Genomic DNA, 19,802 nt, shown 5'->3' on the forward strand with positions numbered 1-19,802 from the left:
GTCCAGCAAGTTTATTTCTACCAATGCATTGCCCGAGGAACCACTGTTCTGCTTTCGGCATACCGAGTGTGTGTGTGTGTGTGTGTGTAGCAATGTAGAATGGGTCGTCAGCACAAACGTTTCGCTGTCGTTTTGAAGAATAAAACTTGAAAACTTCAACGGGACACCGAAGGGGATTTTGTGTGTTTGCCTACATTTTTGGAATAACGTCTCTGCAATTGCGGGGATTTTCTCATACTTTGCATACTTGCAAAAGACAACTTCAAAAGACAGTTTGTTTGTTCATCAACAATTTTGACAGGTGAAAATAGTTCCACATTTTGGTATATAATTTGCGTAATAATGTAATTTGCATACTTATGTTCTAAATATTTGCATACTTATGTCTCAAAATATGTGATTTATGTAATGGGCGTGCCCAATGCTATTCCTTAGTAGTGATATGATAAATTTAAACATCACCCTGGCTAACTTTTCTAAAATATTAACTCAGTTGATAGGATCTTGACTCTTATACAGCACGTTTCTGGTTCAAATTCCTTTAATGCACGGAGGCCGATATATTTAAAAAAAACTTTTTTTCTTAAAATTAATTAGCTTAATTTGTTTTCCTGATTCAAGCTGGAGGTAATACTTCAACTTATGTGGGGCAAGATTTAGCTCTGTCGGTTGAGTTCTCACTTGATGTGCTTGCGTTGCTATAGCGAATCACCTCAGTGGATCCATTCAGCTGATTAGATTTTTTCTTGTTCCAGCCAGTGCATCACAACTAGACAAAGACCATGGTATATATGCTTTCCTCTCTGCTAATGGGAAAATGTACTGGGTAGCAGGTTTCCTCTGATGACCAAGTGTCTGAAGTTGTTTAATGACACCACTAGAGCACATTGATTTATTAATCATCGACTATTGGATGTCAGACTTTTAGTAATTCTGACCTATATATATATATATATATATATATATATCTTAGAAAGGAAACCTGTTACATTTTTCCATTAGTAGCAATGGATCTTTTATATAATATGCACCATCCCAAAAACAGGATAGCACATACCATGGCATTTGATATACCAGTCGTGGTGCACTGGCTTGAACAAGAAATATCTGTACATGCAGCATAGCACCTCAGTAGGTTGTATACTTCACTTTATTAGTCTGTGTTAAAAGGGAATTGATGAACTGACACGTAACTCTAGTCTATAATGAATAAAGTTAACATTCTTACACACACACACCCCGACATATTAATTACGTTTTAAGCCGATACCAATTTAAAAATAAAATAAAAATCAATGTAAATAAAAAAAAATCTTGTGTCCCCCCTCCCAATATAGTTTGCATGTGCCCTCCACTCAATATTGTCCTCCCACTCCAGATCAGAGGCAGATCTAGGGGGGTGGTGGGGTGGGGTTAGGGACCTGGGACCCCCTAAATTTTGCGACAGTTATAATTTTATTATATATTAATTCTACTCTTCTTTTTTTTTACGATTCCCCTCCAAACCTCCCCCAAAGTGCCCTTTGAATTCTGCCTCATGACACTGAGCCCCCCCCCCCCCAAATGGATTTTCTGGACCTGCCACTGCCAATATAATTTCTACCATCATGTGTACAATCTAATATTTTATTTCGAAATCACCTGTTCAACAATTATCTAAGAAACAAAATGACTCATCTGCCTAGCTGTCACTTAGTCACATTCAGAAAGGGCCTCACACCTGTCGTTATTCCACGATTACCAGCACCCAGGTGTATTGAGTCTAAACAATTAATTATGAATAAAACCTCAACTTTCAATACTTATATATAGTCATAATTATAGTGCTCTGTGAAATTACACTAAATCCAAAGAATTAAAGACACATTTACATGCCACTACTAAATAAGAACATGTAAGTTCCAAACCTTTGAAGATTTCTGCTTCAATTCCAAAACACAAACTGCAGTGTACAATCGTACGGTTGTGTTTGAGATGGTGAAAGTTTAAGTTTAACACACGTTATACGGTTATGCAGGTGTTGGCAGATTTTGTCCTTCGTCGCAATTTCAAAAATAAAATAAAAATAAAAGACCTCCAGCTCCTTCTCATTGAATTCTTTCAATGTCGTGAACAGTCGCTTCTTTGTGTCAGTCTCTGTTTTTGGACGAGACCAGTGAATAAATAAAATCCCCTCAAGAATCCAAGAAAGCCTATACGCCGCTTGTTCGTCTGTTGAACGAAGTCGACGATAACAAACGAACGAAAAGCGCGCCGCGAGAACGAGGCTGTGTCCCAGTTTTCCCTGATTGCTATTTACACGGTCTCAGGTGCAAATTCCGTCCCGCAGGTGAGAGTGTCGAAGCAGTGCACGTCCTCTAACGGCGACGTCTGACACTTGGTTGCGGTATCTTTAGCGCTCGTGCTAAGTATGCAACTTGATATTTGTCCAGAGAAATGCCTTTTGTTTTGACAAAAAACTTCACGCGTTTTAAACGTCACCTTACATCCGCCAAAACTCGATAGTCACCCCATTTCCAGGGGCGTAGGCTGGGGGGGACGGGAATTCGGGGGTTCGGACGAACACCCCCGCTGAAGCAAATGGTCCGCTTTCAGAACTAAAACATACAGATTTATACATGTGGAGTTTCTGGTGGTGCAAAAACAAAATAGAAAAAGGGTCCACTTGGTTCATATTCGACCCCCCCCCCATGTCCAGATCACGCTACGCCCTGCCCCCCCCCCCACCCGCGCCACTATCCTAGCTAGAGTTTTATATTGAGGGCACCAAAATTTGGATAGAGACTACACTCATTGTGTTATATTATGGGGCGACAACAAACTATTAAACGTGCTGGAGGAAATAAGGCATGATTGGTGGGGCTATACCCACCCTCCCCCGGCTACGTCAGTGCTCCACCCCTACCAAAATGAAACCAGACCACACACTCCAACCACCACAAAACAGAACCTAATAGGGAAACGGGCGTGTGCAGAAGAGTAATCGGGTTTGAGAGGTGTCTCAACTGTGGCGAGCGAAGTTTGTAAGGGGGTTTGGGTAACGCTCCCCCCCTAAAATATTTGTAACGCATCCTATAATTTATTCGTCATCCTAAGCGTTATGTAATTACAAATAAATACCTAATTTTTAGCTGTTCATATTTGAGTTGCGTATAGACAGCTGACGATATTTGTTTATATACTCTTCAAAAAAAGAAACGCAAAAGGGTACAAATGGGTTATAACTCCGATTTTATGTTTCCTACCGGTTCATGCTTTGTGAATATAAGGTCATTGCATGTCCCAAACACATTCCCACGGTTACATTCGATAAAACGCAGCTACTGTACAACAAAGTTCCAAAATGTGAATATTCGCAAAAACGCAGCCACGTGCAAACCATGTCACCACTGCACGTGCGTTGTCTGCACGTGCAACATGAACACCGACAGTATAAAAGTGCAGGGTGTTCGCTTGCCTGGCCTCTGTATCTGGCCGACAGTTGACAATCCAGGACATGCCACGTCTCAGTGAACCGCAGAGAAACAATGCCATCGGCCGACTAGACGCAGGCGAATCCAGAACGGCCGTTGCCAGGGCATTCCATGTGTCCCCAAGCACCATCTCCAGACTGTGGGACCGTTACCAGCAACATGGATCAACACGTGACCTCCCTAGATCCGGTCGACCACGGGTCACTACCCCCGGGCAGGACCGCTACATCCGGGTACGCCACCTTCGGGAACGATTGACTACTGCCACCTCCACAGCCGCAGCAATACCAGGTTTGCGCAGGATATCCGACCAGACCGTACGGAACCGCCTACGTGAGGTAGGAATTCGTGCCAGACGTCCAGTTCGAGGTGTCATCTTAACACCACAACACCGTCGACTCCGACTGCAGTGGTGCCAGATTCATCGACAATGGCCTCAACTGCGATGGAGACAGGTGTGGTTCAGTGACGAGTCCCGATTTCTGCTCCGACGTCATGATGGAAGATGTCGCGTGTATAGGCGTCGTGGTGAACGTTATGCGGCAAACTGCGTGCAGGAAGTGGACAGATTCGGCGGGGGTAGTGTCATGGTGTGGGCAGCCATCTCACACACTGGCAGAACTGACCTGGTCCACGTGCAGGGCAACCTGAATGCACAGGGCTACATTGACCAGATCCTCCGGCCACACATCGTTCCAGTTATGGCCAACGCCAACGCAGTGTTCCAACATGACAACGCCAGGCCTCACACAGCACGTCTCACAACGGCTTTCCTACAGAACAACAACATTAATGTCCTTCCTTGGCCATCGATATCACCGGATTTGAACCCAATTGAGCATCTATGGGACGAGTTGGACCGACGCCTCCGACAGCGACAACCACAGCCCCAGACCCTGCCCGAGCTGGCAGCAGCCTTGCAGGCCGAGTGGGCCACCATCCCCCGGGACGTCATCCGTACTCTGGTTGCTTCAATGGGCAGGCGGTGCCAGGCAGTTGTCAACACACGCGGAGGCCACACCCGGTATTGAGTCCAGATGACCTTGACCTTGGTGGTGTGTCCTATCACTTACTCACAATGGACTAGAGTGAATTGTGAACAATCCTGCAACATTTGGTAATTATCGGACTCACCATTCAATAATTAAATCAATTCTCCAAATGTTACGACAATGTGGTTTTGCGTTTCTTCTTTTGAAGAGTATATAATGAAAACACACACATTTATTAAAACTATTTTACTATTAGTAAAATAAAGGTAGGCTCTAGAAGTTGAATATGCCATATTTGAACACCTGGAATTGTCTAGAGTAAGCATGCCCACCCACCCCTCAAACACCCACCCCAAAACCCAAACCAACCAAAAAAGAAAGAAAGAAAAAATCTAACCCATAGGGCTCTCAAATTTCCATCCCATGGCACTGAGTGTTCCCTCCCAGGCGCGTGCGCAGGAGGGGGGGGGGGGGGCCCCCCTGCTCAAGGCGAAAAAAAAAATCATATTCCCCCAGACCCCCCGCCACGGGCTTCGCGCCTGCGGCGCTCGGTGTGTCGGGCTTCGCCAGACACCTCGACCCCCCCCCCCCCCTGCAAAATTTCCTGCGCACGCCCCTGCCTCCCCCACCCTTTAAATATGCTCCGCGTGCCATATGAAGAGAAACCGATAAACGTTTTCATTTCAACTTATTTTCGTGGTTATATCCAATTAAGGTTCAAGCACGCTGTCCTGGGCACACACGTCAGCTATCTGGGCTATCTGTCCAGGACAGGGGGGTAGTTTTTAATTGATAGTGGTTAGTGAGAAAGAAGAGGGTGTAGTGGCCGTACACCTACCCACAGAGTCGTTAAAACTTGCTCTGGGTGGTAGCCGGTACCGGGCTGCGAACCCTGTACCTACCAGTCTTAAGTCCGATGGCTAAACCACGACGCCACCGAGAATGCGGAACTATTTGACGTGCCCATATCCAACTTAGGTCGGGCACGCCCGCCTCGGATTTGGCCTCTGACATAGCCAGTGAGCAATTCCGGGGCGGGAGGGTGCCACCGAGACCGGTACCGATAAAATATTATACTAATATATATGCTTAAAGTTATCAAGGGGGGTAACTGCGTAAGACGTGATATTACAAGCATCACCTATTAGCTCCCCTTTGGGCCGCTTTCACGTATCGGCGACAAATGACGACATTTCATTTCATTACACACACACCTCAGTATTAAAACTCGCTCTGAGTGAGAGCCGGTACCGGGCTGCGAACCCAGTACCTACCAGCCTTATTATTATTATTTTATTTTTTATTTTAGTTTTAACGACACCATTGATTAAATAATCATTGGCTATTGGATGTCAAATATTTGGTAATTCTGACTCGTAGACATCAGAGGAAACCCGCAATTTGTTTTCTAATACAGCAAGGAATCTTTTAAATGCACTTTACCACAGACAGGAAAGCACATTGTGGTGCACTGGTTGCAACGAGACTAAACCCAATCAGTTGAATGGATACCAGCCTTATATCCGATAGCTTAACTATACACCACTGAGGCCGGTAAATGACGGTAATAATTTTAAGGGGCCGTTCAAATATTACGTAGCCCTGGCCATTTTGGTTATAATTACAGAGACCCACGTACTCAATTTCTATTTGGATGCAACTTGAAGCAATACTAAAACAAATCACAGACGTTTGTAAACGGAGTTGTACATAACATTATTTCGTGATCATGAACAGCTCTAGATAACTTCCAGACGGCACCTAACATTGAGTCAGGGATCGGAACGTAGCTATTGGTTTTTAGCGCTCGCTTGATGGGCGGGCGGTGGGCCCATTGGGCTATTTCTCGTCACAACCAGTGCACCACGATTACTATATTAAAGACAGTGGTATATGTGCTATCCTGTCTGTGAGGTGGTGCATATAAAAGATCCTTGCTACTAATGGAAAAATATAGCGGGTTTCCTCTCTAAGACTATGTCAAAATAACCATATGTTTGACATCCAATAGCCGATGATTATTAAATCAGTGTGCTCTTGTGGTGTCATTAAACAAAACAAACTTTAACAGACTCTGACTTGTTTAGTGTCATTGCTCACTTGGCACCATGTCAGTTTGTGTTTTTACTTTGGTGGCAAACTACATCAACACATGTCGCGCCATTTACAGTGACCAGTCCAGCGTTTTTAATTCTTGGCCACATTCATTTCAGGATCAGTATTGTGCAAAAATACGGTATTGAATATGTTATAATGGCATATTCATAATCGTCATATACATGTACATCTTTTGACTTATATTGCATAATATCAAAAATGTATGTTGTTTTGGTGCAGGGTTCAACGCTGTTACCTACGGCAGTTTCGAAAAGTTAAATTTTTTTATTTCGTAAGCAAAATGCACACCTACGTACGGCAGTTTTGAGTATACCTACGGCAGTTTTAAACTTTTATAACAATTATCACTGGGGGGGGGGGGGATGAACACTACAGCCAACGGCAATATTTTTTATCTGGGAAAAAATTGCCGTTGGCGCCGTCGTTAAGTTCGAACCCAATTTGGTGACTTGGTGTAGCGCTCGCAAAAAGATTAACTCACGTCCCAAAAGCATTACAGTGTGTGTGGGTGGGTGGGGAGTATGTGGGGTCAACTTCCACCCCTACCCTTTGGAGGGGCAAACATTTGCATTCGGGCAAAAGCGATGAAGAACTTCCAGCAAAAGATCCTTGTTTATTATAAAATTAGGGAGCGCTGTCAACTGACGAAATTACGAATACTGTTCTTCATGTTTTCTATTTCCGGTTCCGCTAAAAGATTGGCTCAACGTTTTAAAAAAATTAGTTTTTTTTAACTGAACTTCACTGTGTTGTAAGTAATTTCGTCTCTTTAAAAATCTGTTTTGTTTATTTAGTAAGACTTGTAGTCAAAATCGACCTAAATATAAACGGATCCAACTTTTCGGAATCAAATTGAAATAGTCAATTGAGATTTTCAGCCAAACCTAAATAATAAATAAATAATAAATCCAAAAAATTGTATTTACAACTATGATAAATTATTTTCCTACCTTTAATTACCATTCAGTTTGTCCCGTATTTTGTCCAAACGCAAATCGTGAAATGTTTTTTTTTACACAAATTCCCATGCTATAGTCGGGATGCAGTTGATTTGTCCACTGGACAATTCGTCCACGGATGATTTGTCCACTGAAAATTCGCAGAGTTCGACAAATCCGCTAGCCCGACGCCCGTGGCTAGTGGTTTTTAAGTTCGGGCTAGTGAGAAACGCAAAACCACTAGCCCCTGTGGGCTAGTGGTTTCCCCCTCCTCTCGGCATCGCTCGATCGTGGTTTTTTTTCTTTCTTTCTTTCTTTTTTCTCTCGGCTGAAATTTCGTTTAATAAATTTGATTGTGACGTTTGTCATCGAATAATATCAACAACGCAATCAGTATATAATAATAATCCACTTGAGCTAGGTCTGCAAACTGCAGTAACATGCTATCTCTACATCGTCACAGTTACAGCATGCATTGTTTACCTTTCCCTTTCAAGTTTCTGGCACAGGAAATAAAGTCTAATGACATGCGTGTTTTGATTGGTTAGACACGTCACGTGGTAGTTAATCTCTCACATATGTTTTAGGCTAAGAACTTGGAAATCACCAATCGCGACGACAGGTTAATCTCAATCAAGTAAACCCCAGTCATGCTTTGAATTTCAGTGTTTGTTTTATTTACCTATTGTTTTCTAATTTAACACTTCGCTAACATGTGGTTATCGGCAATCAGGAAAACAATTTACTTTAATGGTAACCGCATATGCAATGACTCGGCTTGGCCTATTACGTGTAGCGGTTTGGATAATACGTCACAGCTGCCGATACAAGATAATACCTTTTTTGTTCATCAATTAACAACGGATTAGATGTCGCCGTTATATTCTTTTGATATCGGTCTGACACGGGATAATGCCCTGTATTTGGCATCACCGTTCCTGGCGACATAAATAGTAGGCCCTAAATATATAACCAACTACCAAATACACTGAACCATCTATTACCGTGTGTCACACTGTCGTACCCTCATTTAACTTTAATTATTTTGATAGTGTGTTTAGATACCAACCAAGAGTTTGCTCAATTATTTTTCCCCGGGGGGGGGGGGGGGGGGGGGGGAACGGGACAATGACGATGGATCACACTTGACAAAAGACAACACATACGACACGACAAAAAACTGAAAGTTACAACATGATTTAAGTGTTTGTTTTATTTTACTGTTATACTCGTAAATGTGTAATGTTACAAAAATTATATAAAAATCCAGTTATAATTGATCAGGAATTTGGGCTAGTGCTTTATCTTGGTGGGCTAGTGGTTTTCACAAACCCACTAGCCCTGTGGCTAGTGACTTTTCAAAATATTTGTCATACTCTGAAATTCGTCCACTGAGGAACTCGAGACGATTCGTCCACTACACAAAATCAGTTCCGGACGATTCGTCCACTGGGTTTTTATTTCCCCAGTACATTTCGTCCACGGCCTAAATAATGTGTACTACATATACGTGGGGACTAAATAAATTATTAGATATATTTTACCCCGTTTTTTTTTTGCTGTGTCATAAATGATATTTCATTAGATTACGCTTGGTAGATGTTTTTGTAACAATGCTCTGCAGACATAATTATTTGGTGTTTCTATTTATTCAGTTATTATTTGTTTTTATAATGTACGCCTTTCACGCTACATGTCGTAGGATGTTTTTAGTACAATATGCCCAGTAAAGATAATCTTTAGCCCTTCCCTTTCAACTTGTTTGGTTTCTGTTTGCTTTACCAATTAAGTGTACAGGTGTACTCTATTGTGATATCGTGAAGTAATTAGCAATGTAGGCTTATTACTGCTTACGCTTGTTTCACCAAGTTGGATCCAGTAGCGTCTAAAACAACACACCTTATTTCAAAGCGGCACCGCTAACTACCTGTATGGACGGAATGAATGAATGAATGTTTAACGACACCCCAGCACGAAAAATACATCGGCTATTGGGTGTCAAACTATGGCAATGCAAACAAATAAGGTGATGATCAACATCAATATAAAAATTCAAGATTTAAATAAAAACACTGTAAAGAATTGTGCAAAAATACAAATATCACAGATAGATACTGACTTTTACTCAAAATTTCAATGTGTGCTGTATTGGCCATACTCAAAGAGAATGTTACACCCCAGCACCACAGTGAGGTTACAGCATGCTCAGGGTGTATGGACGGAGGGGTAATAAAGTCTTCCGACGCAGAGGCTTGCATTACCTATTTACCACATCGTGTACGAGCGAGTGGACGAATCGTCCGTGGACGAATTATCCACATAATAATGAATACAAACAGTTAATAAAAACTGGATAGTAATGTTGAATTCTAACTCTATTTTACTTTTTTGGTTATAGTATACCACAAAATAATGTTAAGAAATGATTACAATGTCAAAGAAATAACTATTAATATGTTTGAAAAAAATGCAGTCGAGTGGACAAATTGTCCGAGGTGAGTGGACGAATTGTCTGTGGACGAATTGTCCAGTGGATGAACTGTCTGGAAAGCCTATAGTCCATCCCACATACTAAGTATGTAATTTACTACAAGTAGAGATGGTTGCTAGTCATTTCGTACCCTGGACATTTCGTACCATTGCAAAAATTCATTTCGTACCTTGGTCATTTCGTACCATGGCATAACAATTTATAGCAATCACCCTGGTAGTGTCTTTTACAAAATAACATTAAATTACAAATTTGTGGTTAATTTAAGGGATATTTTATCAGCAAAAGACTAAACATTATTGCCACTTTGTATAAAGACTAGCAGTTGGCTAATTTGGCAATCAGTAAGGTAGTTAATTTTTAATTGTTGTTATTTCTTAAACAAATAAGATGCAAATAAGTAATATTCGGCCATTTCGACTGGTAACTGAGTAGAAACACTGTTTCCCTTCGTAGACATATTTTTCCATACAACTGTGCAAGTAATCTGCCTCTAAGTTCTTTTCTCTTGTTTGATGAAAATTGTATAGAAAACTATACAGATTATCTTGGACCTGAAATGTATTCATATCACCTGCTTTAAGGACTATGTATGTTTAATGTGTTGGTTAGTTAGGGTACGAAATGACTGGGGTACCAAATGACTTGGGTACAAAATGACTTCACAATGGTATGAAATGACTAGGGTACGAAATGACTTTTTGCAATGGTACGAAATGACCAAGGTACGAAATGACTAGGGTACGTAATGACCAGGCAGCATGGTACGAAATGGATGGTATGATATGACTTGGGTATGAAGTGACTATGATTTGTAGAGACCGCACTGGAAGACTGATATCGCCACCCACTTCCGTTATACCATTTCCGTATGCAATGTTTATGTTTAGTATTGCAAGAACATCAGTACTTGTGACAGGTATAAAAATTAAAATACGTAGATAAAACTTTATACCAAATATAGAACTCATGTTACTTACACTTTACATTTTGTATAGTTGCAAATTGAAAAATTAACGATACCGCCTTTAATTATTGAAAAATAGTGTTGTTGTCGTTATTGCAAGTACCGGTATTTATTTTTGTGAGCTAATTATTTTTAATTTATTACTCATGCAGTACATGACAAAATTTAGATGTTTTGATTTATTGTATAACTTTGATCGCTCGTTACCAACATCATCCTATGTGTGTTTTTAGTGCAATCCAAAAATCAGAATGCCCTTGCACCGGTCTGCCAATTTAAATGATAATACTTCTCCTTCTAGATGCACATGAAAATAAAAATAGTTTTAAAGCAATGTGAAGGCAGAGATTTTTCCCATTCAGCATTATGTGTAGTTTAATAAAAGAAACAAATTGAGTAAAAAATCAAAACAACAATAACAAACAAAAAATTAGCATGCCTACCATTGACACCGGAATCTTCTATAACAATATTTAATGTAACTTAATTTCATCTGCTATATGTATGTATGTGTCTCTGTGTGTGTGTATATATAGAAGCAATGATTTTCCGCGATCGCGGAATTGTGGAAATACCTATCTGAAACGGAATTCCCGATTTTTTTCCAAAACATTATTTAACTTTAAATAGCGCATTTGATTAATTAAAATTAATTTTTCGAACTAGAAACTATGGACACCAACAGCTGCCTGTGCTACGCTATGACACTAGTACCTTTGAATGTTATGCCAAATGTTTAATGTAGAGTATCTAGACGTTTTACCAGTCGTGTTTTCTTCGCTTATTCACGGCGATTTAATGGGAAAAACCGAACATTGTGAGCTAAAATTGTCCGATATTTACTCAAGTGAAAGATATACTATGTTATGTTTGCTTATTAATTTTTAACATTTGTGGCATTGCCATACTTCCGATCTCACAAAGGAATGCAGTAATTGCATATTGTATGCCAGGCTTTGTTCAAAATAAATTATACAAGGGAAGTGGTTTATAGTGTGATTGTTTGTAATTATTTTCCCGATCACATCGTAAAGAAAACCGAAAATGTCCGAAGTCTGTGTTGTGGCGTATTCGTGTTTAAATTTAAACCAAAAATAAATACAAACTATACTGACATGTTTTGCCTCATTGCATAGTTATTTATTTTATACAAGCAATTAATTGCGGTGTGTGTGTGTGTGTGTGTGGTTGTAAAACAAAAACAGAATTTGTTTAATACTAAAATGGAAAAAACCGGAATTTGTAACATTATGAAACGGAAAAGGGAAAAATCTGAAACAGAAAATCAGTGCCTCTCTCTCTCTCTCTCTATATATATATATACACACACACTTTAATATTCACTTTCAGTGTTCACAGATAACAATTTAAATTTTTCTTTTTAGAGGCATCATGTCTGATTCAGGCGGTGCTGATAGTGCATATGAACAGGGTGAACTCGAACCAAGTCCTGAAGCAGAGCATCATGTGAAAGGACGACATCTTTCTCTGTCTCCACATTCACAGGAAACCATTGACGACGACATCATTATTATTAAAGACAGGTACTCGATAGTGGTGGGCGGCATTACCGGTTTACAGCCAATTGACCTATATACCATTCCAACCAGTGCATCACAATTGGTATATCAAAGGCCGTGGTATGTGCTATCCTGTCTGTGGGATGGTGCATATAAAAGGTCCCTTGTTACTAATGGAAAATTGTAACGGGTGTTCTCTCTTAAGACTAAATTTTAAAATTACCAAATGTTTGACACCCAGTAGCGAAAGATTAATAAATCAGTGTGCACTAGTGGTGTCGTTAAACAAAAACAAATTTTATTACTGGCTTACATCTTTGTATCCACATTTGCAAGAAACCATTGATGATGATGACATTATTAAAGGGACAGTCAACTCAAACAAGAGCCTTATGTGTTGGAAAGATGCATACCCGGACCACCAACACAAACTGACACTTTAACAAATGAAAAACGTGTAATTTTAGAGTTAATAAAAAAACATGATTATTCCTGCTAACTGGGGGCAGCCATTAAACTATTTAACTAAATATATTTCAATTTGCATCAATAGAACGAAATGGAGTTATAGTATTTTTCTCTTTTAAAAGATCCAAAGAAAAAATGCATATTATTAGGCCTATTGGTAGGGTACGTTCGAGTAAAAACGACCACTCACAATACCGAAGTGATAATTCTCTTTTCGTTGGGACTACGTAAATGGTCAGTTTTGTGATTTTAGATGGGAAAATCTACTTAATCAAAGGTTTTACAGAATTATTTACGGTAATAAAGCAGGATGGCTGATAATGTCCATTACGATTTGAGGGGTGTCTGCACGGTTATCACACAATACCCTGTGATCTTAATAAAAGAGGCAAGTCTAGACACAGTGTCTGAGGACTGTCTAAATATACACCTGCCAATCAGGAACCACAGATACAGGCCACGGAAAGAAAAGACCAATTAACCAAGAAAACATTTCGATTATTATTTCAGTACCTGGTTTAATTTATGTACAAAACATAATACAGTTATTTCAACACTGACAATGGTGGCTTATTTTGTATTGAAAAATAAAATATACTTGTTGCTGGCTTACTGGGATGGATATTATTACAGAACATTGCGATGCATCCGCAAAAATCAGGTATGTTTTGTTTCTTCAGTTCGAAGACTAATTCTTGACATGACACGTTAGGTGTTTTATGTAACCACCAGCTCTCCAGAGGGTGTATTCACTGGGATGGTACAAAATGGCTGCTCCCGTTAAATATAATAGCCATCACATTTAACTGTTTTATTAATTAACTATACAATTATACTTGTTATATTAAGCAATAATGTGCATTACATATCGTTGACAATGCATACCAGGCCAAATGCCTTAATTGTCCCTTCCTTTAAAGACAGGTGTTTATGTACTGTTGGTATCACTTAGGCTTCTGTTTCGTTTGTTTTACGTCCCACATTTTTTTATTCGTACATTAAATTTTATGCTTTGACTTACATGTATATAGTTTTGCCGCCATTATGAATTGAACAAAATCAAATGGATTATTTGAAAAATGGCTTGAAAAATGCAAATCATTAAACAAACATTCCTTTCCTTTCCAGAGACGACGGTGTTAGTGAACACGAGGAGTTGGACATCAAGCCTCCGCAGTCGCACGCGGGGAAGAAAGATAAGTCTCACAAACACCGCCACAAGGAGGAACACCGGCGAGAGAAAGAGCGCAGAAGTCGAGTGCGCAGAGACCGAATGGAGAGGACGGAGTGGGAACACCACGAAAACCGAGGTAGTTGGTCTATTTTTCATGAGCCCAGTGTGTTTGGTGTGAATGCATGGTTAAAGGGACATTCCTGAGTTGTAGGAAGCCAAAACTGTATTTTGTCTTCAAATAATTTCGTATGTACGGAAAAATATATTTTAGGAAATAAAATTAAATTTGACCTAGTACAAATATTAGAACGATCAGAAACACGTTTAATATACAGCCACTAATATTTTATGCAGAAACATATATTTGATATGTAATTAAAATCGTTAAAAAGTCTCTGTCAGTCGATAACATCTTAAAAATGGCAGCCAACTCAGGAATGTCCCTTTAATCAACATCCAGAGCTTTAGATTGCATCAAAGTTGAGGTGATACATGTTGTGCCTAAAATACATTTATGCTTAAAGAGACGGACCCTAGTTTCAGCCCATGAAAATTAACACTAAGTTTAGTTAAAGAGACATACCCTAGTTTCAGCCCATGAAAATTAACACTAAGTTTAGTTAATCTACAAACCTGTAACACATTTGGATAAAGTTACAACTGAGTGAAACATGAGTCTGTGACTTTGAAATGGTAAAATACCCTCTAAAAATAGACTAAAACTAGACTCCATAACTGTAACTTCTCAAACGTACGTGTGTTTTTAAAAATATGAGAAATGCATTTTGTGATATTAAAAACACCAGGATGACCCTTCGAATGTACGGAAAGTGATAATCGAAACAATAAAATCTAAGTAAAGTATGATTTCAGTTATAAAAACGGATATAATAGTCAAAAATATGTCTTAGTGTTTAAAAACTAGAGTATGTCCCTTTAAAATAATTATACCTAAATTAACTACAAACCAACTGAATTCAAAATATTTTACCAAAAAAACCCCCACAGAAATGTTTAAGGTTTATTAGATTAAAATAACTTGAAATTCATTTCTGAACATTGATAATTCTAAAACGACTTTCCTGTGCCCAAAAAAGACAAACGTTCCCACTGTGCCCAAATTAGTGAGATCTACAGCAGTGTGTCCATTTGACATAAATTTGGTTTGCAGTCACTGTGTAATTAAAATCAATCATTTTTACACACATGGAAAATGCGCCATACTTACCTTCCAAACCATAACATAGTTCATACGGGTCTTGGAAATACCTTAGCCGTCATAGAATTTCATTTTGTCAGAATTAAAAAAATACGTATGTGTGGAATTTTGAGTTAGCAGGCTAGCTCTGGCATTCATTTACAAATTTTATAAACAATTGGCGAATTTTATTTTAATTTTATCGAAATAATTACATGTAATAATTGAGACTATTGTGGAAAATTATGGAAAGTAAAGGAGCTAGCCATAACTCCAGAATGTTTATTCAGAGTTCCAAACTAAACCTAATCTTAAGCCTAACCCTGAGGTTCAGATTGAAAAAAACCCTGGGAGTCTGTATATCAACTGCAATAAATATACAATAAAATCTCGTTGGCTCGACCTCGGAAGGGTTGATCACACCACAATGCTCGAACCAAAAACCAATTATCGGTCCTGTCTGTGTTATTAGCTATATTTCCCTCGACTGGTGATCCATCAAATATTAAATGGAAAACCACTGAAAAGGACCAACAATTGCTGCACTTGCGCAGTTGGTTATTACAACCTTTGGATTAATTATATAAGTGGAACGAGCTATAGATGAATCAGAGAATCGCAACAATAGCCATGCAATCCCTTCTTTACCATACCTGTCAAGTTGTGTGTTAATTGGTTATCGGTAATGATCTTTCAAGTACAGCTAGTGGTACGGTACCTGTTTAATGAACCGTGATACCAATCAAACAATTAGTGCACAAAATGGCCTTGGCGTAAAGCGTTACTCTGAACAGTTTTAAATGAAACAATGGGCGAGTTACTCAGCTGTCATCACTTCAGCAACCACACAGTTAATTAATACTGACAAGGGCTTCTGTATCACACACTCAGAGTAATTTGTAATAAATTCCTTCACTGTGCTATTTTGCTATATAACACCTTGATGAAATTTTTAAGTTTGTAGTTGCCAAAATAATATGTATTTAATTCAACTTTCTAACTGATGTTACGGAGATGGGGTTCAAGCCAACGGGATTCAACTGTATATAAATTGCAGTCAAATTTGTTTGCCTGGAATGAATGATTGATTAAAGCTGCTAATCGATAAACGAAGTGTATATTATAAGTTGTAGAAGCATCACGAGGGGTATATGGCTTTTTATGTACCCTCTGTGTGTTCTTTTACCCCGAGCCGAAGGCGAGGGAGTAAAAGAGCACACAGAGGGTACATAAAAAGCCATATACCCCGAGAGATGCTTCTACAACGAATTTATCTTGCCGACATGTTAAACCATATAGCCAAATAATCAAAATAACGCCAGAAAATAATTGTTAACAATTTATTAACGGAGCCGTACCACGCGGACGCGAACGAAACCACTTGCCAGTGACGAAAAATAGTTCTGTCGATAAACGAGTTTTTAACTTCAAATGTTTGTAATACGAAATTGTCTGAAACAGATATTAATAACAAAAATAAAAAACACTTTTTTTTATATTAGAAATGTATGTAGTAAAAAAATAAAAATATTAAAAAACAAAACAACAACAACAACTGTTGCTAATCGCGCATTAATACAATAACACCACGACCGTAATTAGGTGGCCGAGTTCAACATTGCAGCTTTTAAAAGTATTGAAATAGTGTATTTTATAGTAAAAATAAAATTAATTATGTATACTTGGTTGATTATCAATGTTATTTATAATCTAATTATTGCTTTAGCATTAACTGGGGCGGCTGGATACTGTTGGAAATTACAGACGGGGTATAAGAGAATTTGGCTCCGCCCACAGGGGGATAAGGGATTTGTCCAACGGCAAACAACCAATGGGATTAAAGAATTTTACATGAAGGCGAGATGATATAATATAGTGGCAGCACTCTTGGAGTTTTAATGGGAGCCCCCAAAATACATGTATTAGCAATTTGACAATTTGGTCCATAAATCGGCAGTCTAATTCAGTTGAATTAGCCACAGACAGAATGGCAGTAGATGTACAAAGGAAAATATGAGGTTTGAGTTTAGTATTTGGGTGACTTAGTAACAAACTAATCAGGGTTCCCATTGGGAAAAAAAATATATAGAGTATTTCCTTCAAAATTATTAAAACATGGTTAATTTAAGAAATATTTTATTAGCCACAGACTAAATGATGAAGTCACTTTGTATACAGATTAGTAATTCGCTAATTTGGCAATGGACAAGGTGAACCCTAATATTTGAGAAATTCAACTTTTATTTGCATTTGATGATTTGGTGAATGACAGCTTAAACTGCTATCTGAATAGTGGGGGGGGGGGAGGGGGGGCACGTGGGACGTAGCCCAGTGGTAAAACACTCGGTTGATGCACAGTAGGTTTGGGATCGATCCTTGTCGGTGAGCCCATTGGGCTATTTCTCATTCCAACCAGTGCACCACAACTGGTATATCAAAGGCCATGGTATGTGCTATCCTGTCTGTGGGATGGTGCATATAGAAGATCCCTTGGTACTAATGGAAAATGTAGCAAGTTACCTTTCTAAGACTATATGTCAAAATTACCATATGTTTGACATTCAATAGCCAATGGTTAATAATCAGTGTGCTCTAGTGGTGTCGTTAAACAAAACAAACTTCTTTTTCTGAACAATGGTCTCAACTACCAGATTTTTTATTCAGCAGTGTCTTGTGATGAAATTGAATGGAACATTCCTCCTCTTTGTCGGGGATGAATAAATCTGTGTGCTCTAATGGTGTCGTTAAACTTAGACTTGGACTCGGAACTCTATTTATGTTCCCGTATACCGCAGTGGTTTCAGACACGTCCGTCCCAGGTCCAATCTCAGGCTCGGCCAGTGATCGAACTGACCTGGGATGGAGGATATGTCGTTAAAAAACCCAAAACTTTAACACTTTCTTTGCAGGGGTTTACCCCGGTCACACCGAGGCCCCGAGGGGCCACCACACAGTGCACAGTCACGACAGACGTGAGTTTAAAGATGCTGTGCCGATACAGCCGAGGAACCCTGGGCGTGAACGACCCCTGGAGCGCGAACGCAAGATAGGCCGGGACCGAGTGGCTGAAACCAGTGCAGAGCGGCAACTGCGGGACGAGTCGAAGGAAGCCAGAGAGATGAGAAAGAGACAAGAATCGTTAGATGAACGGTAAAATAGAGAATTTAATTAAATTAAAAACATTTCTCTGTCAAGTCTTGTTTTCTTTCTCTCCTCTTCTTGCATGTTTCTCCCTCTACTCCACATCACTGTAATTTTGTTTTCTATTCCCCTTTAACTTATGCAGGTCTCTGAGTATTGAAGATTTGTGTAACCCTTTTTGTTTTTTAGTAACCAAAAAATGGGGTTACGCTAACTATACTTACGCGAGTGATGCACGAACGAAACCATCACTCTTGCAATATTCAGAGGCCTGTTACGTTATGTTCAGTCTGTCATCTAGTTTATATGAAGGGATGGAATGTAACCCAGTGGTAAGGTGCTCGCTTGATGTGCAGTCGGCCTGGGATCGATCCCCGTCGGTGGGCCCATTTGGCTATTTCTCGTTCCAGCCAGTTCACCACGACTGGTATATCAAAGGCTGTGGTATGTACTAGCCTGTCTGTGGGATGGTGCATATAAAAGTTCCCTTGCTGCTAATCGAAAAAGAGTAGCCCATGAAGTGGCGACAGTGGGTTTCCTCTCTCAGTATCTGTGTGGTCCTTAACCATATGTTTGACGCCATATAGCCATACAAAAAATGTGTTAAGTGCGTCGTTAAATAAAACATTTCTTTTTCTAGTTTATATGAATGTGTCTTTTTTTATTTATTGAGAAAGGTCCTAATATAAGCTTAAGCATGTCAGCCAGCCCCACCGCCATAATAAAAGATGGAATACTATTGTTTCAAACATAAAAACATCGGGGTAAAATATGTTGGATAATATTTTTTCGATAATTGCTCATTGTGCCTACAGGGCTTCTAGATTATGGTAGCCCCACTCCCATGGCTAGTGATATTCAATGCTGGGCTAGTAAATAACTAATACAGGGCTTCTAGATTATGGTAGACCCACTCCCATGGCTAGTGATATTTAATGTTGGGCTAGTAAATAACTAATACAGGGCTTCTAGATTATGGTAGACCCACTCCCATGGCTAGTGATATTCAATGTTGGGCTAGTAAATAACTAATACAGGGCTTCTAGATTATGGTAGCCCCACTCCCATGGCTAGTGATATTCAATGTTGGGCTAGTAAATAACTAATACAGAGCTTCTAGATTATGGTAGACCCACTCCCATGGCTAGTGATATTCAATGCTGGGCTAGCAAATAACTAATACAGGGCTTCTAGATTATGGTAGACCCACTCCCATGGCTAGTGATATTCAATGTTGGGCTAGCAAATAACTAATACAGGGCTTCTAGATTATGGTAGCCCCACTCCCATGGCTAGTGATATTCAATGTTGGGCTAGTAAAT

General features: G+C 39.4%; 2 protein-coding genes across 2 annotated transcripts in view; one reads left to right on the plus strand and one right to left on the minus strand.

The window, feature by feature from the left end:
* LOC121390577 overlaps window positions 1-2,252 on the minus strand; it is a 72,630-nt gene extending 70,378 nt beyond the window's left edge. The window contains exon 1 of the mRNA XM_041522426.1: window positions 1,908-2,252. The gene's annotated coding sequence lies outside the window, so the exon portion shown is untranslated. The remainder of the gene's footprint in view (window positions 1-1,907) is intronic.
* Window positions 2,253-7,274: 5,022 nt separating this feature from the next.
* Window positions 7,275-19,802, plus strand: part of LOC121389999 (cyclin-dependent kinase 11B-like) — a 44,809-nt gene continuing 32,281 nt past the window's right edge. Inside the window, exons 1-4 of the mRNA XM_041521692.1 lie at window positions 7,275-7,334; window positions 12,365-12,523; window positions 14,096-14,277; window positions 18,249-18,489. Coding sequence (XP_041377626.1) covers window positions 12,372-12,523; window positions 14,096-14,277; window positions 18,249-18,489 — 575 coding nt within the window. The 5' untranslated portion in view covers window positions 7,275-7,334; window positions 12,365-12,371. The remainder of the gene's footprint in view (window positions 7,335-12,364; window positions 12,524-14,095; window positions 14,278-18,248; window positions 18,490-19,802) is intronic.

Source organism: Gigantopelta aegis, chromosome 15 (genome assembly GCF_016097555.1).
Source record: "Gigantopelta aegis isolate Gae_Host chromosome 15, Gae_host_genome, whole genome shotgun sequence".
In the NCBI taxonomy this organism is placed as follows: domain Eukaryota; kingdom Metazoa; phylum Mollusca; class Gastropoda; order Neomphalida; family Peltospiridae; genus Gigantopelta; species Gigantopelta aegis.